Source organism: Panthera tigris, chromosome X (assembly GCF_018350195.1).
Source record: "Panthera tigris isolate Pti1 chromosome X, P.tigris_Pti1_mat1.1, whole genome shotgun sequence".
Lineage (NCBI taxonomy): Eukaryota > Metazoa > Chordata > Mammalia > Carnivora > Felidae > Panthera > Panthera tigris.
The window spans coordinates 63,109,179-63,136,956 of NC_056677.1; the positions used below are offsets into that span (position 1 = coordinate 63,109,179).

General features: G+C 34.8%; 1 protein-coding gene across 2 annotated transcripts in view; it reads right to left on the reverse strand.

Annotated features, from left to right (window-relative positions):
- LOC102958878 (fibronectin type III domain containing protein 3C1-like) overlaps positions 1–27,778 on the reverse strand; it is an 89,226-nt gene that overhangs the window by 44,810 nt on the left and 16,638 nt on the right. For both annotated transcript variants that reach the window (XM_042975075.1, XM_042975074.1), the window contains 16 exons: positions 26,456–27,352; positions 25,895–25,947; positions 25,424–25,566; positions 23,749–23,808; positions 23,262–23,400; positions 22,620–22,673; positions 22,384–22,505; positions 22,125–22,299; positions 19,909–19,995; positions 19,536–19,674; positions 18,908–18,976; positions 17,968–18,086; positions 17,751–17,856; positions 16,436–16,542; positions 16,121–16,234; positions 14,520–14,669 (listed from right to left, as the gene is read on the reverse strand). In XM_042975075.1, the coding sequence (XP_042831009.1) occupies positions 14,520–14,669; positions 16,121–16,234; positions 16,436–16,542; positions 17,751–17,856; positions 17,968–18,086; positions 18,908–18,976; positions 19,536–19,674; positions 19,909–19,995; positions 22,125–22,299; positions 22,384–22,505; positions 22,620–22,673; positions 23,262–23,400; positions 23,749–23,808; positions 25,424–25,566; positions 25,895–25,947; positions 26,456–27,352 (2,534 nt within the window). The remainder of the gene's footprint in view (positions 1–14,519; positions 14,670–16,120; positions 16,235–16,435; positions 16,543–17,750; positions 17,857–17,967; positions 18,087–18,907; positions 18,977–19,535; positions 19,675–19,908; positions 19,996–22,124; positions 22,300–22,383; positions 22,506–22,619; positions 22,674–23,261; positions 23,401–23,748; positions 23,809–25,423; positions 25,567–25,894; positions 25,948–26,455; positions 27,353–27,778) is intronic.

A 27,778-nucleotide genomic window follows, 5' to 3' on the forward strand; every position in this document is an offset into this window, starting at 1 on the left:
GCTTGTAGTTTGCTTTTTTAGTGGAATCCCTGTAGGGTTTTGGCATCAGGATAATGCTGGCCTCATAGTATGAGTTTGGAGGTTTTCCTTCAATTTCTATTATTTTTAGAATAGTTTGCGAATAATAGATATGAACTGTTCTTTAAATGTCTGGTAGAATTCCCCTGTGAAGACACCTGGTCTTGGAGTTTTGTTTGTTGGGAGTTTTTTGATTACTGATTCACTTTCATTGCTGGGTATTGATATGTTCAAGTTTTTTATTTATTTCTGTTTCAGTTTTGGTAGCTTATGTGTTTCTAGGAATTTATCCATTTTGTGCAGGTTGTCCAATTTGTTGGCATAGAATTTTTCATTATATTCTCTTATAATTGTTTGTAGTTCTGTGGTGTTGGTTATTTTTCCTTTCTCATTGGTGATTTTATTGATTATGGTCTTTTTTTCTTTTTTTTAAAACTTTTTTTTTAATGTTTATTTATTTTTGAGACAGAGAGAGACAGAGCATGAACGGGGGAGGGTGAGAGACAGAGGGAGACACAGAATCTGAAGCAGGCTCCAGGCTCTGAGCTGTCAGCACAGAGCCCGATGCGGGGCTCGAACTCACGGACCGTGAGATCATGACCTGAGCCGAAGTCGGACGCTTAACCGACTGAGCCACCCAGGCGCCCCATGGTCTTTTTTCTTTTTGATACGGTTGGCTAGGGCTTAATCAATTTTATTAAATTTTTCAAAGAACCAGCTCCTGGTTTCATTGATCTGTTCTGTTTTTTTTTTATTTGTTTCTATAACATTTATTTTTACTCTAATATTTGTTATTTCACTTATTCATCTGGCTTTAGGCTTTGTTTATGTTATTTTTCTAGCACCTTTGGGTGTAAGGTTAGGTTGTTTATTTGAGATGTTTCTTGGTTCTTGAGGTTGGCCTGTATTGCTATATATCCCTCTTGTGACTACTTTTGCCGCATCCCAACGGTTTTGGATCATTGTGTTTTCGTTTTAATTTGTTCCCATGTATCTTTAAAATTTCTTCTTTGGTTTACTGGTTGACTCCTTCATTCTTTAGTAGCATGTTCTTTAACCTCCATGTATTTGTGGTCTTTCCAAATTTTTTCTTGTTGTTGACTTCAAGTTTCATAGTGTTGTGGTTGGAAATATGCATGGTATGATCTCAAATGTTTTGTAATGGTTGAAGCCTTATTTGTGACCTAGTATGTATTCTATTCTGGAAAATATTCCATGTGCACTTGAGAACAATGTGTATTCTGCTGCTTTAGGATGTAATGTTCTGAATATATCTGTTAAGTCAATCTGGTCCACTGTGTCATTCAAAGCCATTGTTTCCTTGTTGATTTTCTGTTTAGATAATCTGTCCAATGATGTAAGTAGGGTGTTAATGTCCCCTACTATTATTGTATGTTACCAATGAGTTCCTGAGTTCCTTCATGTTTGTTATTAGCTATTTTATATATTTGGGTGCTCCCAAGCTGTTGGCATAAATATTTACAAATGTTAGATCTTCTTATTGGATAACCCCCTTTATTATGATATAGTGCCCTTCCTTATCTCTTGTTACTATCTTTGGTTTAAAGTATAGTTTGTCTGATATAAGTATTACTGCTCTAGCTTTCTTTTGATGTCCATTTGCATGATAAATGTTTCTCCACCCCTCACTTTCAATCTGCAGGTGTCTGTAGGTCTAAACTGAGTCACTTGTAGGCAGCATATAGATGGGTCTTGTTTTTTATCCATTATGACACCCTATATCTTTTGAGTAGAGTGTTCAGTCCATTTACATTTAGCATAATTATTGATAGATACGTATTTAGTGCCATTTTATTACTGGTTTTATCGTTTCTAGAGATTTTCTCTGTTCTTTTCTAGTGTTTGTCACTTTTTGTCTTTCCTTCCCACTCAGAAATCAAGAAAAATCTCAAACAACCTAAACTTACTGTTAAAGGAGCTAGAAAAGAAGAACAAACAAAACTCAAAACAGCAGAAGGAAGGAAATAATAAAGATCAATGTAGAAATAAATGATATATAAAGTAAAAAAATAGAACAGATCAATAAAATCAGGAGCTGGTTCTTTGAAATGATCAACAAAATCAGTAAATTTCTAGTCAGACTTATTGAGAGAGAGAGAGAGAGAGAGAGAGAGAGAGAGAAGAGAGAGAGAACTTAAAATCACAAATGAAAGAGGAGAAATAACCAACACCAATGAATATGATGAAAAGCTATATGTCAACAACTTGGTCAACCTAGAAGAAATGGATAAGTTCCTAGAAATATATAACCTACAAAAACTGAAGCAGGAAGAAATAGAAAATTTGCACAGAACAATTAACAGCAATAATCAAAAAAACCCCAACAAAGAAAAGTCCAAGACGAGATGGCTTCATAAATGAATTATAGCAAACATTTAGGGAAAAGTTAATACCTATTCTTCTCAAACTATTCCAAAGAGTAGAAGAAGGAAAGCTTCCAAATTCATTCTATGAGGCCACTATCACCTGCCAAAACCAGATAAAGACAGCACAGAATGAGCTACGGGCCAGTATCTCTGATGTACATAGATGCAAAGATTCTCAACAAAATACTAGCAAACTGAATCTAACAATACATTTAAAAATCATTCACCACAATCAAGTGGGATTTATTCTCGGGATGCAAGGGTGGTTCGGTATTCGCAAATTAATCAATGTAATACATCACATCAATAAGAGAAAATATTAAAAACACATGATCATTTTAATGGAGGAAGAAAAAGCATTTCACAAAGTACATCATTCATTAATGATAAAAACCCTCAAGCAAGTAGGTTTAGAGGAAATATACCTCAACATAATAAAGGTCATATATGAAAAACACACAGCTAGCATCATACTCACTGGGGAAAAATTCAGAGCTTTTCCCCTAAGATCAGGAAAAAGACAAGGATGTCCACTCTCAGCACTTTAATTCAACATACTACTGGAAGTCCTAGGCACAGCAATCAGACAATAACAACAAAAATAAATGGCATACAGATTGGTAAGGAAGAAGTAAAAATTTCACCATTTGCACATGACATCATACTATATATTGAAAACCCAAAAGACTCCCATTTGTAGGATACAAAATGAATGTACAGAAATCTGCTGTATTCTATACACCAGTAATAAAGCAGTAGAAAAAGATGGAGCAAACAATCCAATTTACAATTACAACAAAAAAATAAGATACCTAGAAATGAACCTAATGAAAGGTATGAGGGAGCTGAACTCTGAAGACTATAAAAAATTGTTGAAAGAATTTGAGGATGTCACAAAGGAATGGAAAGACATTCTATGCTCATGGACTGGAAGAACAAATATTATTATAATGTCTATGCTACCCAAAGCAATCTACAGATTTAATGCAATCCCTTTCAAACTACCAAGGGCATTTTTCACATAACTAGAATAAACTATCCTAAAATTTTTATGGTATCACAAAAGATCCCGAATAGCCAAAGCAATTTTGGAGAGACAAAAAAAAGCATAGCTGGAGGCATCACAACTCCGGGCTTCAAGTTATATTACAAAGGTATAGTAATCAAAACAGTATGGTACTGGCACAAAAATAGACTCACAGACCAATGCAACAGAAAGGAAAACTCAGAAATGAAACCACAATTGTATGATCCATCTTTAACAAAGCAGGAAAGAATATTCAATGGGAAAAAAGACAATCTCTTCAACAAATGGTGTTGGGAACACTGAACAGCTACATACAAAACAGTGAAACTGGACCACTTTCTAACACCATACACAAAAATAAACTAAAAACGGATTAAAGACCTAGATATGAGACCTGAAACCGTAAAAATCCTAGAAGGAGGCATAGGCATAAATGTCTTTAATATTGGCCATCAAATAATTTTTCTGGATATATCTCCTGAGGCAAGGGAAATAAATACAAAAATAAATTCGTGGAACTACAGCAAACTAACACCCTTCTGTATATGAAAGATACAGTCCATAAAACTAAAAGTCAACCTACTGAATAGGAGAAGATATTTTCAAATGATATATCTGGAAAAGGGTTAGTATCCAAAATATATAAAGAACTGGTACAGCTCCATGCCCCAAAATCAAATAATCAAATTAAGAGTGGAAGTGGAGGGGCACCTGGGTGCCTCAGTTGGCTAAGTGTCCAACTCTTGATTTCAACTCAGGTCATGATCTCATGGTTTGTGAGATTGAGCCCTGCATTGGGCTCCCTGCAGTGTGGAGTCTTCTTGGGTTTCTCTCTCTCCCTCCCTCTTTGCTCTTTCCCTGCTTGCACACACACTCTCTCAAAATAAACATGTAAAAAATGGAAAGAAGATATGAACAGACATTTCTGCAAAAAAGACGTTCAAATGTATTACAGACACACAAAAAGATGTTCAACATTACTAGACATCAGGGAAATGCAAGTCAAAACTTCAGTGATGAAAAAAACTACAGTGAGATATCACCTCACACCTGTCAGAATGATTAAAATCATAAACAACAAACATTGGCTAGGATGTGGAGAAAATGGAACCTGCTAGCACTGCTGGTGGGAATGCAAACTGGTGTAGTCACGGTGAAAAGTAGTATGGAGGTTCCTCATAATGTTAAAAATAGAACTTCCCTACAGTCCAGTAATCACACTACTGGGTATTTACCCCCAAAAGACAAAAACACTAATTCAAAGTGATACATGCACCCCTTTGTGTACTGCGGTATTATTTAAAATAGCCAAATTATGTAAGCAGCCCATGTATCCACCAATAGATGAATGGTAAAGATGTGGTATGTATGGGGTGCCTTGGTGGCTCTGTTGGTTCAGTGTCCTACTCTTGATTTTGGCTCAGGTCATGATCTCGTAGTTTGTGAGTTGGAGCCCCACATTGGCCTCTGAGCTGGCAGTGCAGATCCTGTTTGGGATTCTGTTTCCCTCTCTCTCTCTGCCCCTCCCCCACTTGCACTCTATCTCTCTCAAAATAAACAAACATTAAAAAAAGATGTGGTATATATGTATATGTATAGGCTCATTATTCAGCCAGGAAAAAAAGAATGAAATCTTGCCATTTGCAGTGACATGGATGGAGCTAGAGAGTATAATGCTAAGTGAAATAAGTCCGTGAGAGAAAGACAAATATGACATGATTTATGTCATGCATATGTAGAATTTAAGGGAAAAAATGAGAGGAAAAAATGAGAGAGAGAGAAACTAATAGACTATAACTATAGAGAGCAAACTTTTCATTACCAGATGGGAAGGGGGTGGGAGGATGAGTTAAATAGATGATGGGGATTAAAGAATACACTTGTTGTGATGAGTACTGGGTGATGTATGGAATTGTTGAATTATTATATTGTACAGCTGAAACTAATATAACACTGTATGTTAGGTATATTGGAATTAAAATAAAAAAAAAAAGGGTGATGACTGCCATTCTGACAGGTGTGAGTTAATATCGCATGTAGTTTTTGTTTGTATTTCTCTGATGTTTAGTCATGTTGATCATCTTTTCATGTACCTGTTGGGCATTTGTATATTGTCTTTGGAAAGATGTCTATTCTTTTACTCTACTAAGTTTTAAATTGAATTATTAGTTTTTTTGCTATTGAATTGTATGAGTTCCTCATATGTTTATGATAGTAACCCTTTATCAGATATATGATTTGCAAATATTTTCTCCCATTCTATAGGTTGCCTTCTAACTTTTTTGATGTTTACTTTTCTGTGCTGAAGGATTTTAGTTTGATGTAGTCCCACTTATTTATTTTTGTTTTTGGTTCCTTTGCTTTTGGTGTCAAATCCAAAATATCATTGCCACAACTAATGTCAAGAGGCCTACCCCTTATGTTTTCTCCTAGGATTTTTATAGTTTCATTTCTTATGTTGAAGCCATTAACTCATTTTTTACTGATTTTTGTGTATGATGTAAGATAGTGGTTCAGTTTCATTCTTTTGCACATGGCTGCCCAATTTACCATTTAGAGGAGATAACCCATTTCCTCTTATATATTCCTGGCTCCTTTGACATAAATTAACTGGCCACATATGCTGTTTATTTCTCGGGTCTTTATTCTGTTCCATTGATTTATGTATCTGTTTCTATGCTAAAACCATACTGTTTAGATTACTATAGCTTTGTAATATAGTTTGATAGGAGGAAGTATGATGCCTCTCCTTTGTTCTTTGTCAGGATTTCTTTGGCTATTTGGAGTCTTTTGTGGTTCCATAGAAATTTTAGAATTGTTCACTTTATTGATGTGAAAAATGTCACTAGAATTTTCATAGGGGTTGCATTGAATCTATAGATTCTGTGATAGTTATGGATATTTTAACAATGTTAACTCTTCTAATCCATGAGTACAGAATATCTCTCCATTTAATTGTGTCTTCTTCAGTTTCTTTCAACAATGTCTTATATAGTTTCAGTAAATCTTTCACGTTGGCTAAATTTATTCCTAAGTATTTTATTCTTTTTGATACAATCATAAATGGGATTGTCTTCTTACTCCCTCTTTCATATTGTTTGTTATTAGTGTATAGAAACACAATCTATTTTTGTATATTCATTTTGTATGCTGTAACTTTACTGGATTCAATTATGATTTCTAGCAATTTTTTGGTGGAGTCCTTTTTGGTGTTCTCCATATAATGTATCATCTGAAAATAGGGATGGTTTTACTTCTTTCTTTACGATTTGGATGCCTTTTCCTTTTCTTCCCCAATTTCTCTGGCTAGTACTCCTTGGACTATGCTGACTAAAAAGTGACAAGAGTTGGCATCCTTGTCTTGTAACTGATCTTGGTGGAAAAATTTTCAGCTTTGTACCATTGAGAATAATGTTAGCTGTGAGGTTGTCTTATCTGGCCTTATTACGTTGGGGTATATTTCCTCCCTAAGCAGTTTGTTGAAAGTATTTTTTATTTTGAATGGATGTATAATTTTGTCAAATGCTTTTTCTACATCTATTGAGAGGATCATATGATTTTTTTGATCATATGACTTTATCCCTAATTTCATTAATGTGGTATATCACATTGATTGATTTGCAGATGTTGAACCATCCTTGAATTCCTGGAATAAATTCTACTTGGTCATAGTGCATTATACATTTAATGTATTGTTGAATTTGGTTTGCTACTATTTTGAGGATTTTTTGCATCTATGTTTCTCAGGGATATTGGCCTGTAATTTTCTTGTACTGTTTTTGTCTGGTATAGTATCATACTGCTGACCTCATAAAATGAGTTTTGAAGTATTCTCTCCTATTTTTTGAAAGAGTTTGAGAATTGCTATTAGTTCTTTAAGTGTTTGGTATAATTCACTAGTAATGCTGTCAGGTCCTGGACTTTTCTTTATTGGGAGGTTTTTTTATTATTGATTCAATTTCCTTATTCATTATTGATCTGTTCATATTATCTATTTATTCATGATTCAGTTGGAGTAGATTGTATGTTTCCAGGAACATATCTATTTCTTCTACGTTTTTCAACTTGGCATATAATTATTCATAGTAAACTCTTATGATGCTTTGTATTTCTATGGGATCTGTTGTAAAGTCTCCTCTTTCATTTCTAGTTTTGTTTATTTGAATCCTTATTCTTATTTTCTTGGTAAGTTTAGATAAATGTTTGTCTATTTTGTTTATCTTTAAGAAAAACATCCAAGTCTTAGTTTTGTTGATTTCTATTTTCTTTTTAGTCTCTATTCATTTCCGCTCTGATATTTGTTATTTCATTTCTTTTACTAGTTTACTGTTAGTTCATTTTTGTGATTTCATTATTATACTAGGCTTAGTTTGTTTTCTTTTTTTAGTTTGTTTAGTTTGTTTTCTTTAAGGTGTAAATTTCGTTTATTTGAGCTCTTTCTTTTTCTTTATTGTAGGCATTTATCACTATGAAGTTCTCTCTTAGAGCTTTTGCTGCATCCTATTAAGTTTTTGTATGTTGTATTTACATTTTCATTTGTCTCAAGATATTTTTTTATTTCTCTTTTTATTTCTTCTTTGACCTATTGGCTATTCAGTGGTATGTGGTTTAATCTCCACATATTTGTGAATTTTCCAATTTTCTTCTTGTAATTAATTTCTAGTTCCATACCACTGTGGTTGGAAAAGATACTTGATATCATTTCAATCTTCTTAAATTTATTAAGGCTTTTTTTGCAACATAACATATGATCTATCCTTGAGAGTATTCCATATGTGCTTGAGAAGAATGTGTATGCCACTGTTATATAGAATGTTTTATAAATGTCTGTTAAGTCCATCTGGTCTAACATGCAGGTTAAGTCCCATGTTTCCTTACTAATTTTATGTTTGGGCAATCTATCCATTGTTGAAAATGGAATATTAAAGTTTTCTACTATTATTGCATTGTTGTTTATTTCTCCCTTAGGTCCGTTAGTATTTGCCTTATATATTTAGATGCTTTGTGTTGGGTTCATTAATATTTACAAATGATATTGTAATGGATTGAGCCATTTTTTCACTGTATAGTAACCTTATCTGTCTCTTATCGACAATTGGCTGAAAGTCTATTTTGTCTAATATATGTATATCTACCCCTGCCTTCTTTTGATTTCCTTTTGCATGGAATATCTTTTCCCATCCCTTCACCTTCAGTTTGTGTGTGTCTTTAAAGCTGAAGCAAATCACTTATAGACATTATATAGCTGGGCCTTATTTTATCAAACACTCTGTGCCTTTTGATTGTAGAATTGAATCCATTTACATTTAAAGTAATTATTTATAGGTTTGGGCTTACTACTGCCATTTTGTTCATTGTTCTCTGGCTGTTTTGCCAGAATTCTCTTGTTTCTTTTTTCTTCTCTTGATTTCTTTGTGATTTGATAATTTTCTACAGTCATATCCTTAGATTATTCTCTTTATCTCCTGTGTATCTATTATAGGTTCTTACTTTGTGATTACCTCCAGGCTTATACAAAGCATATTTATAACAGTTTATTTTAAGCTGACAGCAACTTAAATTTAAATGTGTACTAAAGATATGTATTTTTGCTGTACCCCCCCCCCCATTTTATGTCTTTGATGGCACAATTTAAATCTTTTAATTTTATGTATCCATTAAATTATTGTAACTGTTTTTAGTACTTTCATCTTTTAACATTCATAATAGATTTATACATGTCTTACCCACCACCATTACATTATAGTATTCAGAATTTAACTATATAATTACCTTAACCAGTGAGATTTATAGTTTCATGTTTTCCTATTGCTAGTTAGTGTCCTTTCATTCAGTTTTAAAAGTCCCTTTAACATTTTTTGCAGGACCAGTCTGTTGGTAATGAACTCCTTCAGGTTTGATTGTCTGGGAAATACTTGATCTTTCTAATTCTGAAGAACAACTTTTCTGGGTAGAGTATTCCTGGTTTGAAGTTTTTTCTTTCAGCTCTATGAATATATCATGCCACTCCCTTCTGTCTTGCAAAGTTTCTGCTGAAAAATCTGCTGATACTTTTATGGGGGGGTTCTCTTGCATGTAACAAGTTGTTTTTCTTTTGCTCTTTTTAAGATTTTTTCCTTGTCTTTAACTTTTTACAATTTAATTATGTGTCTGGATATGGGTCTTTTTTGGATTATCTTAGTTGGACTTTCTGGGCTTCTTGGATCTGGATGGCTGTTTCCTCCCCAGTTTATAGCGTTTTTAGCTACTGTTTCTTTGACTAAACTTTCTTCTCCTTTCTGTTTTCCTTTTGGGATCTCTATTATGCATATATTTATTTGCTTTATGGTATCCCATAAGTCCTGTCTTTTTCATATTTTTGCTCCTATGGTGGATGAGTTCCACTGCCCTGTCTTCAGATTTGCTGATCCTTTCTAACACTTGATCTTGTCTGCTGTTCAGCACTTTTATTGAATTTTTCATGTCAGTTTTTATATTCTTCACCTATGTGATATCTCCTTGGTACTTTTTAACTTTCTATCTCTTTGTTGAAATTTTCACTTTATCCATGCACTGTTCTCCTGATCTAGAGGGCATCTTTATGACCACTGTTTTGAACTCTTTATCAGGTAAATCTCTTGTCTCCATTTAATTAAAAGCTGTTTCTGGAGTTTTGTCTTATTATTTTGTTTGGAACATATTGTTTCCTCATTTTACCTGACTTTCTGTGCATTATATAAAACATCTACTTCTCCCACAATCTTGAAGGAGTAGCCTTGTGTAGGGTATGAACATTATCATTTGGCCTCGTCCTAGCTCTTAGTTTTCTCTCAAACCTTAGTGATTTTGCAAGCTAGCATCTTTGTTCTTAGTGGTTCCAGTAGTTGAAGTTGTTGCCAATATCTGTCAGTGTCCGAAAGGGATGGATACCGGTTGGCACTTAATTTGAGCTTATTGGAAGCTGGACCCTCAGCTATAGCTTCTATGATAGGCAAAACAGTCTCTTTCAGGGAAAGACTGGGAGATGAGTATTTCTAACTTGTGCCTCTGTACTGAGATCTTGGGTTATAGCCAGTCAAGAACTGTTTCTTTGTTTGATACAGTATTCTGAAACCTACAGGTGCAAGTTTCACTGGTCACGAAAGCCAGGAAATCAATAGTTGCATCCTCTGGGTTGCAACCAAAATGCTGGGGTGCCATACATGTGCACAAGCTCCTTTCAAGGAGATACTGGTGACCCGGAGTGTGGCAGAGGGAGATTTCAGTCATCCCTTAGATGTGTGCTAAATTAGGAGCCTGACCCTCAGGTTACAGCCTTAAAACTATTCAATTAGGCCCTTTTTCAGGGAAAGGCTGGGAGATGGGTGTTTCTACTACCTCTGCACTGAGACCTGAGGGAATAGCCAGTGTGAGTCCTAACAAGCCAATTAAGACTGCTTCTTTGTTTGGTTAGTGTTGTGGGTCTCATGGATGCATGCCCCCATTGGCTTTCAGGATAGGTCGTTTTAGAGCCCTGTCTGTTAGGTGCAAGTTTTCAAACCTGGCATACTAGATGTTGGGTCCAAAATCTTGATTCCTCACGGAGATGTTGGCAGTTGTGTTTCCTCCCCCATTGTATGTTGCTGTGCTGGGTGTGGAGTTTATACCGAGAGTGTATCTCAGCCTTTCTTACCAATTTTGATGTGGTTTTTCTCTCATTTGCCTGGTGTTTATGAGTCACTCAGCTATTTTCTGGATTGCTTTCAGAGGAAATTGTATATGTAACTGTGGTTTCAGTGTATCTGTGGGAGGAGATGATTTCAGGAGCCCTTTGTGTCACCAACTTGGACCAGAATCCCAATGTCATTGCTTTTCTGAAGTTCTAAGCCTTCTTTTGTTATCATTTCCTTTTTTTTTTGAAGAGTGCTTTTTGTAACCAATTTTAATTGGGAGTGTTACTGGCAACAAATTCTTAGTTTTTCTTTATCTGAGAGTGTCTTTACATTCTTTTCATTCCTGAAGGATATTTTTTTGCCAAATATAGTGTGTAGTTGACAGTTTTCTTTCAGTACTTGAAAAATGTTATGCAACTTATTAAAATGGTTTCAAAAGAGATATATTTGTCATTTGAATTGATTTTCACCTATAAGTAATGCACCATTTCTGTGTGCTTTCAAGATTTTTTCTTTGTTTTTTTTTTTTCAGAAGTTTAATTATGAATTGTTTTGGTGGTGTGGATTTCTTCACATTTATCCTATTTTAGATATTCTGTTTTTTTTAATATTTTGGCTTATGTTTTTCCCCAAATTGGGAATTTTTCATTATTTCTTTGGACAATTTTTTAGTTCACACTCTTTCTCTTCTCTCCTTCTGGGAGTTTAATGATATGACTATTATCTCTTTTGTTATTTTTTCATATGTCCCTGAAATCTTGTTCAATTTTTTCCTTTAAAATCTTTTATGTATTCAAGATTTTATTAATCTGCCTTCAAGTTCACAGATTCTATCTTCTGTCATCTCCATTCTACTTTTGAACCCATACAGTAAGGTTTTTATTTTTGTTATTATATATTTCAGTTCTATAATTTCCATTTGGTTTTTGTATAATTTTTTATCTCTTTTATAGATTTTATTTCTTTGTTGAGATTTTTAATATTTTTTTAATTTATTACAAGGTATCTCATAATTGCTTGTTGAAGCATTTTTTGATGGTTACTTAAATCCTTATCAGATAATTCAAATTACTGATTCATCACAGATGAATTAATTGTTTTTGATTGTTTTCATCATTCAGGTTCTGATTTCCCTGGTCCTCATTATAACAAATGATTATTCTAGACATTTTTAATATTATATTATAAGAGTTTGGGTTATATTTAATCATTATCATAGTAAGCAGTATCCCTTAGAAGTATAGTGCAAAGTTGGGTAAGGTGGAAATTCCTCTCCTATCTACACCTTTTTGACACCTTTCTAACAGAAGTAGAGCAACTATTTGCACTGTATTACTGTCTCTGAGTGTGGACTAAGCTCAGCCCCCCCACAGGTTCCTGATGATACCACGAAGGGGGAAATGGAGATCTGACTAACATCTCTGTGTTCCTGTAGGGTGGAGGTGGAAACTCAGTTCCCAGTAGGGTCTCAGTTCCCAGTAGGGTCTAAATGACACCATGGGAAGGGAATGGGGGAGTGGGGTGCCAAGTAATATAGCCTCTCACCACCTAGATTTGCATCTTTGATGCTGAGTAGAGATAAAGGCCGAGCTCTCCAGCACACCCTGATGATAGCAGGTGAAGGAGGAATATGAGTGTTGACTAGCTCTATTTCCCAGATTGTTATTCAGTCTTAGTGCTGGTAGGTGGAAATTTAGGTTAAACTTCTCACTAGGCCTTATTGACACAGGAGTAGGAAGAAAGTAGAGTGCTGACTAGCCTGAATTATATCAGTCTTGGTCAGTCTATTGCTGCTGGTTGAGGGTGGCGGAGGTTCAGTTTGCCAATACTAACCCTTCAAGGGGATTATATTGCTGCCTCCTGCTTCCATCAGAGAGGTATGGAAGATCTTAAGATCCCTACTTGGCCATTACTGACACCAGTTGACAAGGGAATGGGAGCAGAGCACTGCCTGCTTTTGATATGCAAGGAATGAAAGATCAATTCCATGCTTGGCCCTGCTGAAACTGAAACCACTTGGTAGGGAAATTGGAGCATGTTCCTTGTTGTTTCTGGGGTGGGTTGGATGGTCAGCTTCCCACTATGCCTGTTGAAACTTCAAGGGTGAAGAAGGACAGGAGTGTGTGTGCTTTTTCAATTGATTTTTGGCTGGAGTAAGGTGGGAATTACTTAAGAGATTTTCTGTGATTAGGCTAGCATTTTCCTAGTCACTTTGTTGAGGGAAAGCAGGCTTTTTCTGGAGGTTTTTTTCCTGTCTGTTCCTGTTTGCAATTTTGAGTTGGAGGCTTCTCCCATACCCTTTCTGGGACATGTGTGAGGTGATAAGTCTAGCAGGGGGCTCACTACTGTATTCTTTCTCAAGTTATGAGGTCTTAGGATCTTTGCCTTTCTACATTTTTCTTTCTTTCCACCATTCGGAGTCTTCTTGTGCTGTTTGTTGTGTTATGTTCAGATTTTTTTAGTTACAAAAGGGAGGGTCTGGGAGGTATGGGGACACTCTGTCTTGGCAGGATCCTATTCCGTTGATTTTTACCTCTCTAATATGTTTCAAATCCATTAATGTCCCGGAATTCCCATTGTAGCATCCTTAATATTCATAAATTCACCCATCCTTTGGACAACCACAGTGGCCTCCTCACTAATAAATATATATTGTAAGAGCATTTTTCCAACAAAAAATATAGACACCCAAAAAGTTAACAACGGATTTTTAAAATTACTTCCAGTGCTGAAGACAATTTGGGAGATGGAGCTTAGATTCTTAGTATTAGGGCTCCTAGGATTTGATGACTTAAGTTGATAGGGACAATATATGAGATCATTATAAATTTGGATTGTCTCCCCTAATCTTAAAGTTATGAGTCTTACAATTATGGTAATTCACAGGAGAAAGAAATCACTTCTAGCTACGGTTTTCAGGGAAGCATTCATGCAAAAGCTTGGTTTTATGGGACAAGACAGGCAAAAAACAAGGTATGAGCAAATGTACAAGGCATACTTGGGGTGGTGGTAGAATAGACTTGTTTGTTTGAAATGGTTTCTGACATTTTTCCTAATTAATGATAATTATCACTTACAGTGCTTTTTAATTTTATGGATTAACAAGTCACTGGATTAGAAATTTTGATTCAGTAGGTCTGAGTGGAAGTGTAGGAATCTATTTTAAACAAGCATTTCAGGTGATTGTTAAGTTCAAGGTAATTTGGGAAACAGAACTGTAGAAAACATAATGGCAGATCAAGTTGGAATAAAAGTAGGTTCCAGATTATGGGGGGGCTTTAAATGCCAGATGAAGAAGCTCAGAATGATGTTGCTGAACATGAGGAATATTTAACATTTGGAATTCTGTGACTCCCTTCTATTCACTACACAGGAAATGGTGCCAGTATTATGGATGTGGGTAGCATAGGTTAATAACTGTTCTCTTGTTTACATTGAAATAACTGTTAGGATTACCTGAACTCTGCAAAAATATGTAGTTGCAGGAATGAGACCTTTAACTTCATAGCTCAGACAAGGGCCAGTATATATCAAGTGCATCGATTCTTCAGCTTTTCCCCACTCTAGTCTGTAATCTGTGATTTTGGCACCATTACATACAGGAATCTAAAAGATTCAACAAAAACAGAAATTGATTTTTTTCTATAAATTGTCACTATACTAGATACTGTGGAGAATTACAATATGATCTTTTGATGTCAAAACTCATAATATATTAAATGGTATGAGATATAGACAAGAATAGAAATAATTAAACATAAGACAGAGCACTGTAATTGACATTAAAAGTCTCAAAATTAAGAGAAAAGATTGGCTAATTGCACATATTTGATAAATTCCTGTTTGTAATTTTAATATTATTCTCAAATAGCTTACTTAAAAAAGAGCATTCTTAGATATATTAATGTTGCTTAACATTACTATTGATTATAGTGGGATAAAACACAAATTCCAGTAGTCTCTGGATTTTGTACAGTGCTGTAATTAGACCTATCATTTATTATTATCAGATTAAAAGCTTTTGTGTCAATACTAGAAACCCTCTCCTAGAGTCTGGGAAAAATGGAAGAAAAATTCAAAGTTGCCTAGGTGGCTTAATAATTAGGCCGACTTTTTTCAGCTTGCTTAAATGGGAATGTATTCACATGAATGCAAAACATTTTTAATTAATTATTTTTAATTTTCAAGTTAGTTAACATACAGTGTAGTCTTGGTTCTGGAGTAGAATCCAGCGATTCATCACTTACATATAACACCCAGTGCTCATTCCAACAAGTGCCCTCCTTAATGCCCATCACCCATTTTCCCCACCCCGCCACCCCCCACTCCCATCAACCCTTAGTTTGTTCTCTGTATTTAAGTGTCTCTTGGGGCGCCTGGGTGGCTCAGGTGGTTAAGTTTCCAACTTTGGCTCAGGTCATGATCTCGCAGTTTGTGAGTTTGAGCTATGCATCGGGCTCTGTAGCACAGAGCCTGGAGCCTGCTTCAGATTCTGTGTCTCCTCCTCTCTCTTCCCCTCCCATGCTCATGCTCTGTCTCTGTCTCTCAGTAATAAATAAAGATTTAAAAAATTTTTAAGAGTCTCTTATGGTGATGCAAAACATTTTTTTAAGCTTCATTATCTCATAGCCACATTTTAATGTGTCATATTGTAGAGTTACATGCAAACAAACATGACCAGAGATTTCCCAATGAAGTTAAAAAAAAATAATAGATTCTATAAATTTATTTATTTATTTTATTATAAATTCATTTAATTTTATTACCTCATATTTTGGTTTTAAGAATTAAATTAGTTTCCTATTAATAGTCTATTTGGTTTTCCAAATTAATAATCTCCATAAAAATAGGATCTGGAAAGCAAGATTACTATAATCTTAGCATTTCTAATAGTACTAGTATCAGGTTTTATGTGTGTTCTAGAATCATGATCCAAGCCTTATGGGACCTTAATCTAAACTCTGACTCCTTAGGGAGTTGTGTACTTTCAAAAACATACTAAAGCAATTGCTGCGCTCTTATGGAACAAAATTAAAAAAAATAAGTTGAGAACATACCTCCCAGCTAACAGCAATGCAGGTTGGACCCTTGCAGGTTACCATAGGTGTACCACATTGAGAAGGAGGGCTTGGGACTGGTGCACTTTCACACTTCATTGAATGAAATCCAGACTACAAATAAACACAAACAAATAAGAAAACACAAAAATGATTGTGCAGGTATAGTTACTCCCTATCTTGACAGGAAGTAGAAGCATATATTCATCCAGAGAGAAATGAACTATGAATGGGACAACTGAACAATATAATTTCCCCAGCACTATTCACTGCTTTTAACCAGAAACTGGATTCTTCAGAAATTAATTTACTCACTGTGCATCTCACTTTGGAGCCAGGGTGCCTTCGTTTGTCATCTTGGATACCTTCTGCCTTTTTGACATTTGCAAATGCTTCCAAGTTTCCATTAGTGGGAGGATTGTCTACAAAAATGTACAAAATAAACTTAAAAAATTGCAAATAATTTTAAGGGTGTTAAAATAACACAAAATAATTTTAGAAGACACAATGTCAAAGCACATAATAAAGTAACAGAAAATACAAATTATATTAGTTTGTGTCAATTAACTTTTAAATTTAATTTAAAGACACTTAAAAAGTTTAAAAATCCATTAAAAAATGGATTTACTTAGAGGGTATTATGCTAAGTGATGTGAGTCATACAGAGAGACCATATTATTTCATACCATATGATTTCACTTATATGTGGAATTTAAAAATGAACAAACAAAAAACCAGACTCTTAAATACAAAGGACAAACTGGTGATTACCAGAGGAGAGGTGGGTGGGGGGATGGGAAAATATATAAAAGGGATTAAGAGGTATAAACTAACAGTTATAACATAAGTAAGTAAGGGGCGCGTGGATGGCTCAGTTGGGTGAGTGTCTGACTTCGGCTCAGGTCATGATCTCATGGTCTGTGGGTTCGAGCCCCGCGTCAGGCTCTGTGCTGACAGCTCAGAGCCTGGAGCCTGGAGCCTGCTTCTGATCCTGTCTCCCTCTCTCTGCCCCTCTCCCACTCTCACTTTGTCTCACTCTGTCTCTCAAAAATAAATAAATATAAAAATAAAAATAAATAAAGTAAGTAATGGAGATGAAAAGTACAGCATAGGGAATATATATAATCAATAATATTGACACATGGTATGTATACTTATTGTGGTGAGCACTGATATATAGAATCTTTGAATCAATATGTTGTACACCTGAAACTAATATAACATTGAATATTAATTATACTCCAGAAATTTTTGTGATTTCAATTACAAAGAAACAGTTTTCTAAATATTCTAAATATTCAATTTTGTAGTTGAAAAACCTACTTGCTCTGCTTTAATAACATTAATTTTAATTTTTTAATGTTTATTTTTTAGAGAGAGAACAAGTGAGTCAGGGAGGGGCAGAGAGAGAGGGAGACAAAGAATCCAAAGCAGGCTTTAGGCTCTGAGCTGTCAGCACAGATCCCGACACTGGGCCCAAACTCATGGACCCTGAGATCATGACCTGAGCTGAAGTTGGATGCTTGACTGAGCCACCCAGTTGCCCCTTAATAACATTAATTAATTAAAATCAGAGGTTACAAAACAAGTAATTTAGGTAAAGTCATTCAAATCCTACAAGAAGACTCACCACATTTGATGTTGTTTTCTCTGGTCTTTGCCGCACCATTCAAGGGTGGAGGATGGCAAGATGCAGGAGAAAGATTAGGTGTTTGAATAGTCAATATATCTGAAGGCTAAGAGAGGTACAAAATACCTTATGATTATATTAAATTCAAGTTCAGTTTTTAAAACAATTTTTAAAACACAAATCCTTAATTTAAAAACTTCTCTCTCTGTTTCCTCACCTGGCTTTGACCTATAGGTGAAGTACAAAAGACTCTCAGTTTATATGTAGTACCAGGTTGCAGGTGATCATATAGAAATTCCTTTGTGGTTCCATTGTAGATTATCTTCCAGGAATTCACTGAAGGGATGAAAGCAAATTTATCCAATTTATTTATAGGTAGCTTATAAATCTATGGGCCCCATTATTATCTCATGTATATGCCAAGAAATAGGCATTTTGGAAATTAACTGTGGTCCAGTTCCTATTTACAATAGGTCCAGTTACCTACTTACAATAATTATATTCCTTATAGAACTAGACATAAAATAATAAAAGATCAGTAAGTAAACATAATTTGTCACTAAAAAATGGAGAAATCTAAGTAGGTCCTGGGGTTTAGTTAATAGCATTGTACCAATGCCAATTTCCTGGTTTTGATAATTGCACTATGGTTATGTAAGAAATTAATTTTAGGAGAAGCTGAATGAAGGTTATATATGGGAATTCTCTATACTATTTTGGCAACTTCTAGGTAAGTATAAACTATTTCAAAATAAAAACTTAAAAAAAATCATGATATGGGGTGCCTGGGTGGCTCAGTCAGTTAAACATCTGACTTCAGCTCAGGTCATGATCTCCCAGTCTCTGAGTTCGAACCCCGCGTTGGTCTCTGCACTGACAGCTCAGAACCTGGAGCCTGCTTCGGATTCTGTGTCTCGCTCTCTCTCTGCCCCTTCCCTGCTCACACTCTGTCTCTCTTTCAGGAAATTAATAAACATAAAAAAACTTAAAAAAAATCATGATGCATAGTTGTTGTGATGAGCACCCAGTGTTGTATGGAAGTATTGAATATTGTACACCTGAAACTAATATTACATTGGATGTTAACTGAGTGGAATTTAAATAAAAACTTAAAAAACCCCTGTAATTTAACTTTGAAAAAAATCATAATGTCTTACCATTTGAATTTTCACTAACTTCTAAACTGTAACTTGAAATGTATGTCCCACCATTATCTTGTGGTGGTTCTAGAAAGAGAAGTAAAATTAAAATTATTCTTGAATAAACTTAAAAGTCTTTCACTGGAAATTTATAAATTAATTTTTTATGGAGAAAAAATATAAACATGACACAATAGAATATTAATATTGGACATCAAACATTTAAAGTGAGATTTTAAAGTTCTTTGGAAAAGACTAAAATACTAAGTATTTGTACCTTGAATTTGATTTTTCCAGTTTAGAGGCAAAATAATTTATAAAAATATTTTTCTTGTCAAGTTGACATTTATCATTGATGTATTGTTTTAATTGTGGCCTCTAAATTAGATATACTCTTACTTGGAATAACTATAGTTGTTAAGGACTCATAAAAATTTAATGATTTGTTCATGTGTGAATTAATGAGATAGCAATAGAGAACTCAACAGAGAACTGGAAAAACATCACTTATAACTAATTTATATGGTGAAATACTTCCTATGTAAATAATTAAGAGAATATTTTATAAAGCTGAGGGCAATTAGGGAAGATTTCTTCTCAGTAGTTAATATTAAGACAGAGTACATTTTAAATACAAAAACATTACCCCATCCAATTTTTACTCTGTGTGCATAGATCTTTCCCTTTATATATGGTTTTTTAGGGGATCCAGGCTTATCTGGACAAGTAGTGTATTTTACTTCTCCACTGGGGTTACTCCTTCCTTCCAAAGTGTAGGCAAAAATCTGTTTGAGTAAAAGAGAATACCTTGGTTGACCACTGGAAATAAATGTCTGATTTGAAAGTGTGCATAATTTGCAAATAATATTATAAAGCAAGTTATTTGACGAAAAATTTCTGAGAACTAAATGCAAAATAACATTTAATTTCAACCAAAAAAGACATTTCTTTTTATCTCCAGTGATGAGTATAATTTAATATTAAAATACGATACAAATTTAGAAATTATAGCTACATACCCTAAATTTGTATGTAGTACTTCTCTGAAGATTTCTTATAGTGCATGAGAGGTCTTCTCCATTATATTTAGGTTTAAAACCCAAGCCCTGGAAATGAAAGACAATAAACTTAGGAATCAGGCAGGCCTGGGTTCAAGTTCCAGCTTCAACCTATTTTCCATCTGGGTGGTCCTGAGCAAGTCCCTTAGTCTCTCTGAACCTTAGTTTCTCTTAAAAAAAAGGAGATACTTTAACTTGTTTTTCATTTTATTTATTTTATATAGAGAGAGTTAGTGGGGGAGAGGGGCAGAGGGAGAGAGAGAGAGAGAGAATCTCAAGCAGGCTCCGCATGGAGCCGGATGCAGGGCTCGAACCCACATCATGACCTGAACCAAAGCCAAGTTGGATGCTCAACTGACTGAGCCACCTAGGCACCCTGATACTTTCTACTTTAAAGGGCTCATTTTCTTTTTTCAGGATATAATGAGATAATGTATATGAAGGCGCTTAGCATATTAATCATATAGAACTCTTCTTAATGTTAGTCTCTTCAAAATCAGGAGACTATAGATGCTGGAGAGGATGTGGAGAAACAGGAACCCTCTTGCACTGTTGGTGGGAATGCAAATTGGTGCAGCCGCTCTGGAAAGCAGTGTGGAGGTTCCTCAGAAAATTAAAAATAGACCTACCCTATGACCCAGCAATAGCACTGCTAGGAATTTATCCAAGGGATACAGGAGTACTGATGCATAGGGGCACCTGTACCCCAATGTTTATAGCGGCACTCTCAACAATAGCCAAATTATGGAAAGAGCCTAAATGTCCATCAACTGATGAATGGATAAAGAAATTGTGGTTTATATACACAATGGAATACTACGTGGCAATGAGAAAAAATGAAATATGGCCTTTTGTAGCAACATGGATGGACCTGGAGAGTGTGATGCTAAGTGAAATAAGCCATACAGAGAAAGACAGATACCATATGGTTTCACTCTTATGTGGATCCTGAGAAACATAACAGAAGCCCATGGGGGAGGGGAAGGAAAGAAAAAAAAAAAAAGAGGTTAGAGTGGGAGAGAGCCAAAGCATAAGAGACTGTTAAAAACTGAGAACAAACTGAGGGTTGATGGGGGGTGGGAGGGAGGGCAGGGTGGGAGGGAGGGCAGGGTGGGTGATGGGTATTGAGGAGGGCACCTTTTGGGATGAGCACTGGGTGTTGTATGGAAACCAATTTGACAGTAAATTTCATATATTAAAAAAAAAAAAAAGAATAAACTATATATTCATTAAAAAAAAATAAAATAAAAAAAAATGTTAGTCTCTTCATTTAAAATGTAAAATATATGTAATATAAAATTTACAGCTGCTTTTTAACTTGACTAGCTCATTTAGTATAGACTTGAAAGTTCAGAATGTAATGAAACAGTTTGCCCACCCACATCAGGAATCCAGGGCGATGAAGAAAAGGGTTTGCCCAGGTAGAAGTATGCAGAAGATCTCTGTGACCATGCAAGGTCATCTGGGATAGGCCCAAAATTGAAGAACTAACACATTTCACTGAGTATCTACTGTGTTGGTATGGGTGCTGCTGCTTTTAGCTAATTTTCAGGGAAAATCTCCCTGCGCTGGTTTGCCTAACCTTGGCTCTGCATTGGTCCCATCCAGAATACAGAGACTCAGGAATCATACAGTTTGATTGAGTAGAAATTAACTTAATCATAGGAGAAAAAAGGAGAGGAAAACCAAGAAACAGACTCTTAACTATAGAGAATAAACTGATTGTTAGTAGACATGGATGGAACTACAGAGTATAGTGCTAAGCAAAATAACTCAGAGAAAGACAAATACCATATGATTCACTCATATGTGATATTAAGAAACAAAACAAACCAAGGGAAAAAATAAGAGACAGAGACAAAGCAAGAAACAGACTCTTAATTACAAAGAACAAACTGATGATTACCAGAGGAGAGGTGGGTAGGAGGATGGTTTAAATAAGTGATAAGGATTAAGGAATGCACTTATTGTGATGAGTACTGGGAGTTGTATGTAAGTGTTGAGTCACTAAATTGTATACCTGAAACTAATATTTCACTGTATATTAACTAACTGGAGTTTAAATAAAAACTTAAAAAAATAAATTAGCTTAAATCTAAGGTTTTTTAGTATAAAATGCATATAAATTGTACCTAAAACTGAAGTTTAAGATTAAAACATGTGGAAAGAAAACTTACAGATCCTTCTTCCTCCATTTCTAGTACATAAGTAAGACTGTCATTTGGGTTTGTGTTAGATGGAGCACACCATTCTAGTGTCAAATTACAGATTCCTGCTTCTTTTAGCTTAGGAGGTAAAGGTGTTGGAGGCATAGTTCCTGATGTATGGAAAACTGCTATTTCACTGAAATCACTGAAAAATAAATTAATGTGGAAAAATTATTTTCAGGTTCTTATTGAAGTGCAGACTTTTAAATATTGCAATAATTCAATGTACCTCAAGCCAAAGTTATTTTTGGCAGCTATTCTGAATGAATATTTTGTAGAAGCATTTAGTTTAAGGATTTTGTACTGTTTCATGGTACCCGTATAGCAACTTTTGAAGTCTTCACCTTTGCCCTTAATCATAGACGCAAAATATTAGAATATTATAAAATGTTGCAAATATAAAAATTTACCATAACATTAATAACCATTTATAAAGAAGTGCTTTTCCAAAATAAAACAGTTTACCTCATCCCATTCCAAAAGGAAGCCATTTATTTTGGAACCATTATCATTGGAACCCTAAATATATCAAAAAGATAAAATTATGATGGGATGTTTTTACACAGTAGATATATATATACACATACACACACTATATAATTAAGGTGATTGAAATTACTGTAAAATTAAACTTGCTTACATTTTGTTTTTAAAGCAATCCAGATTTTAAAGTTAAAATGCACTTTTTTTTTACAGTCTATAAGGCATGCTCAAATTCTAGGTCTTGTGTTTTCTAAGTTTTATGTGACAAAGGAAGTTAGTATTTAAATAAGTTAAGAGGTAGATTTATTGGTAACTACAATTATAAGTAAGTTTAGGTTGTAGTGGAGCTCCATTGGCGCAATTGGTTAGCATGTGGTACTTATAAATAAATTTAGGTTGTCGAAATTGACACTTCAACTTTTACTAATTGAAATTCTGATTGACATTTCTCAATTTACTTGATGCTTGATATAGATTGAAGAGAAAGACGATTATGGAAAAGGGAAAGTGCTAGGGAAATAGATCAAGTGGGGCATGCATAATTTCATATTTAAAATTCAGGACAAAGTAGAAAGAATGTATTTAAATAAAAAGTGGAGGAGACTTTGGCGGTAGAATACTTACTTTCCACTGTAAATTCAGGCTGCTCTTGGATCGGTTAATTAGTTTGGGTGCAGGTGGAGGGTCTGGTTCACAACCTGGAGTTGTGAAGCTAACCAGTTCAGACACAGTTCTGTGTGCTGAGCCTCTTATGGTTGTGATTCTAAAAATGTAATGATAGTTGTAAGCTTTCAGATATTTATCCTAACGTAGTAAATTGGGTACTTCAGTTTCCAGATATACCTTAGGAGATAATTATAAAACATTTTCTAATAGAGCAAACTTGGATTGTTACAGATAATGGTTCCCAAATCACCCTCTCACCAGTTCTAAATGACAAAAAGTAAACTAATGTTGGATTTTCGGGGGGCTGTTCTGAAGCTTGAAGGAAAGGCCATTCTCCTGGCAGTAGCAAGCCTGACTGCAGAAATCATAAGTAGTAAATTGATACAGACTGGGGAGTCTTCCTGGCTACAGGGTGGGTGGAGATTGTGCAGGATGGAGTTCTTACCTTACAAAATAGGCCATGGATGGTTGTAGATCAAGTAGAGTAAATGTAACTCCATCACCACTGTGAACATAATCTTTGTTTATAAATGATCTCACACATATTTAATAGCTAATTAACAGTTGTAATCTTATATATTCAAGTGATAAAGAAGCACAATTTTTCTTGAAGTTTAGATAAATTTAGCCCATTTTATATGAATGCAAAAAAGTGATACTAATACTTCAAATTTTTCATTTGCATGCTAAATTAATATGGCTTTAAGAAATGAAATTTTATAATTTTACCACTACAACTTCTTCACACTGTAATAATATGGATTTATCTTTAATTAGCTTATTTTAAATAGTGTTGATATGAAAAGCCTCAAGGACACTGTGCATTGTGCAATTTATTCATTCAGTTACACAGGGAAATCTTTCTGGGGGGGGACCTATTTGCTACAGTGGATAAAGTGTCTGTGCTTTCACACCTATGTCTTTCTGAAACAGTCATAAGTACGTAGGTGTACTCTACCAACTCAAAGAGTTCCTTCAGGCTCTAACCCCAGAAGTAGCCTCTAAAAAGTGCTAAAAGATTATTATTTTTAAGCAAAGACTGATACTTCTAAGCAAAGGCCACTCAAGGTTGTAGGGTGATTAGAATATTTTTATAAAAAACAGACTTTTATGAAATACATAACACCGAAAAAGACCACCATGTAACCTCATGCAAAACTTAATTTCATAAATAGCTATTAATCACATTTTACATCTTCCCATCCCTCTACCCAATGTGGAAGACTGTGTATTATAATTCTTAAATTTAAAATTTCTACCTGATAATTATAAAGGAAGTAAAACTTTTCATTATAACTACACTTAAATTTTCACTTTGAGTCTCTGTGTAAAGATGACAAATTTTAGCAAATGAAGTTTAAGATGTGTTATGATTTTTAAAGTGCTGTACAGACAGCTCCAGATCTCTGACATATATTGCATGATTGTTTGGTGGGCAAGAGAATTTCTCCTTCTTCCTCACTTGTGATTCCCTTCTACTGTGTCTCTCAGTTTGTTCTTTTTCAGACTGCATGTCCTGATTCAGTTGAGAAGCTGTTTGTTAAGAGTGGTTGGGTATAATTTTGCTGTGTCCTCCACTCTATCCTCCCTAGTCCTGGTTCTATCTTCTGAGCACATTCCTAAGCTTATACTGCTACTGTCATAGCTCCACCTTATAACTAGCTTCTGTAATGAATATTTGAAGAAAGCCCAAGTCATAAATCCCATTGCAATGCAAATACCTCATTTGTGTCACCAAAGGCCAACCATAAAGTGAATTTTTTTCCTAAAATGACCTAAGTGAAAAAAGAGAAGGGAGAATTGGAGGGAACATTTTCTCCCTGGACTATAAACTTGTTAAATAGGAAAGTTGTAAAATGAAGAGAATTGACCAGTTGAAATTTAAGGTCCTTCTCAGCACTAACATGCTTACAATTCATTGAATTTCATGGATTTTGACCTGGCAACCTCCCACCACGTGTAAAACTATTTTAGTAGAAAATTGCTTTTAAAGCTTGGGAAAATGTTCAGAAAAAATCTTTAGAACTCAGTCTAGGTATAAGCTGAGGTCTATACATTTAGATAGAATATTTGAATTTAATTATGAGAAATGAGAGATGATTAAAAAGAAAGAGACTTACATATATAGATTTTTATAGTTTCCATTTTTACCACTGTTAGATATTGCCAGTTCAAATGTCACAGGAGATTTGGTGTGATTACACTTCTTAGAACCATGTAGTTTCCATGAAATAACAGCAGATCTTGTTTGAATATCAGAAACCTAAAATAAATAACAAAAATTCAAGTGGGACATTTAAAAAATATAATCTGTAACTTATGATATATCTTTCCTTACATCTTTTTGATGCTAAGAATATTGTTCTCCTCATATTAGGTGCTTAAATACTGTGATTAAACAATGCCATTAATATTATCTTTAATAATGCCATTCTGAATCTTTATGTATAGCTAAAGGAGATTATGAAATTTTAACCAGGTCAAGGCTTCAAATTAAAACTTTACTAGAGAAAAATATCAGTGAACTTGCACATTTTAGAGTGAAAAGGTAAATTAAAAGGAATGCTTAAAGTTTCAGTTTAGTTACTTACTATAGGTTTCTCAATGCTGAAACAGCATGACTTTCCACGTTCTGTTATGCATTCTAAAAGAAAACACCCCAAAATAAAATATTACATTGGCAAAAACAAGAGAAAGAAGTTAGATATCTATCATCCAACTACAAATACATCATCACCAGGGGAACCACTAAACACCTGGTAGCAATTTACATTAAAGTTTTAAAAGAAGAGAGCAGTGTAAAGTGTATATTATTAAACAAACTCCAACAAAAGACAGAGTTCCCAATTTAAATGAAATAATGTGAATTACAACTATAAAATAATCTGCAATGTTTCACTGGAAGGCAACTAGAAAAAAATTATGTGGTGTGCATATAAGATACATGACACATTTTGCATGAGGATAGTCATTTCTCCATGATTTAAAAAGGAATCTCAACTGTGGTTTCATTAAGAATTTAGATTTAGGGATACAAAGAAGACAAGAGGAAATGAAAATAGAGAATGGCACCTAAATATTTAAGACGTGCTGAGATTCCTAAACATTAGGATGTTTATTCATTGGCAACAAAATTAAACTCTTGACCTTACCTTTTTCTGCAGCATTTGATGATGCTTTGTTTTGTTTTCCATCTGGTTTCTGCTTGATGTCTCTACTTCTTGTAGCACTCCATTTCTTTCCATGGCTAGTCTCAACATGAGCACTGACGGTGTTGGAATTGCTGGCAGCATTGGAAGCAGTGAGATCACTGTCAATGGCCGAAGTGCTGGGAGCACTTTCAGAGTTGGGAGTGCTGGGAACACTTTTAGAGATGGGAGTGCTGGGAGCACTTTCAGAGATGGGAGTGTTAGAAGCATGGCCAGAAATGGAAGGGCTTGGAGTGCTGTCAATAGGTGATGGTTTGGGAGTGCTGTCAGAAGTGGAAGCCGTGGGGACATAATTAGTGCTGGAAGGGTTTGGAACACTATCAATTGTGGAAGGAAGAGCACTGTCTGTAGTGGGAGTACTAGGGACATGGTCAGTGGAAGAATTGCTAGGAGTATTATCAGCAATGTTAGTGCTTGGAGGGTTGTCAACAGTGTAAGCACTGAGAGTATTGTCAGCCGTGTAGGTGTTCTGAGCATTGTTTACAGTGTACATACTTGGACCATTGTCCACAGTGAAAGTGCTTGAAGTGTTGTCTACAGTGTAGGCACTTGATGTATTGTCAACAGTGTAGGTTTGTGTAGTATTTTCCACAGCGTAGGTGCTTAAGGTATTGTCAACAGTGTAGGTACTTGGAGCATAGTCCACAGTGTAAGTGCTTGGAGTAGGAGGAATACTGGAGAAATCATTGGTTTTGTTCACAAGCAAAGAGGTGTTGTTAACCATATAGCTATTGTGTACGCCACCTTGACATTCTCCCAGATTTTTCTTCATATGTTCTTCCATTTTAGCAGCCCTTTCATCAAACTGGTTATAATTTGCTCTTCCATGGGAATAAGTTTCTAAAAGAGACAATGGACTACTGCTTAATAATTATAATTACCTATCTCAGGGTCTTTTTAATATATTCCTCAAACCAGCAAAAAAACACTGATAAGCCATGTTTAGCTTTTCAAATTTTCCCTATTTTCCTGTAATACATATATTAGGTATGTGTGTGTGTGTTTCTATAATGTTTTGATATGTACAGAAAGAAAACATGAGCAAATACAGATAGTGTTTTCCCAGGGAATATCTCCACTTCCAAATTTTAAGGTTCTAAGATGATTGTAATGTTGACCCTTCAGTGTCTTTTTTATTCCCACTGCATGAAATTAATAATCAAAACATTCTTTTATAAATTTCCAGTATGATTATATTGACCCAATTAGTAAAAATAAATATCATAAATCACGTGTTATATCAAAGTACAAAAAATTTATAGAAAA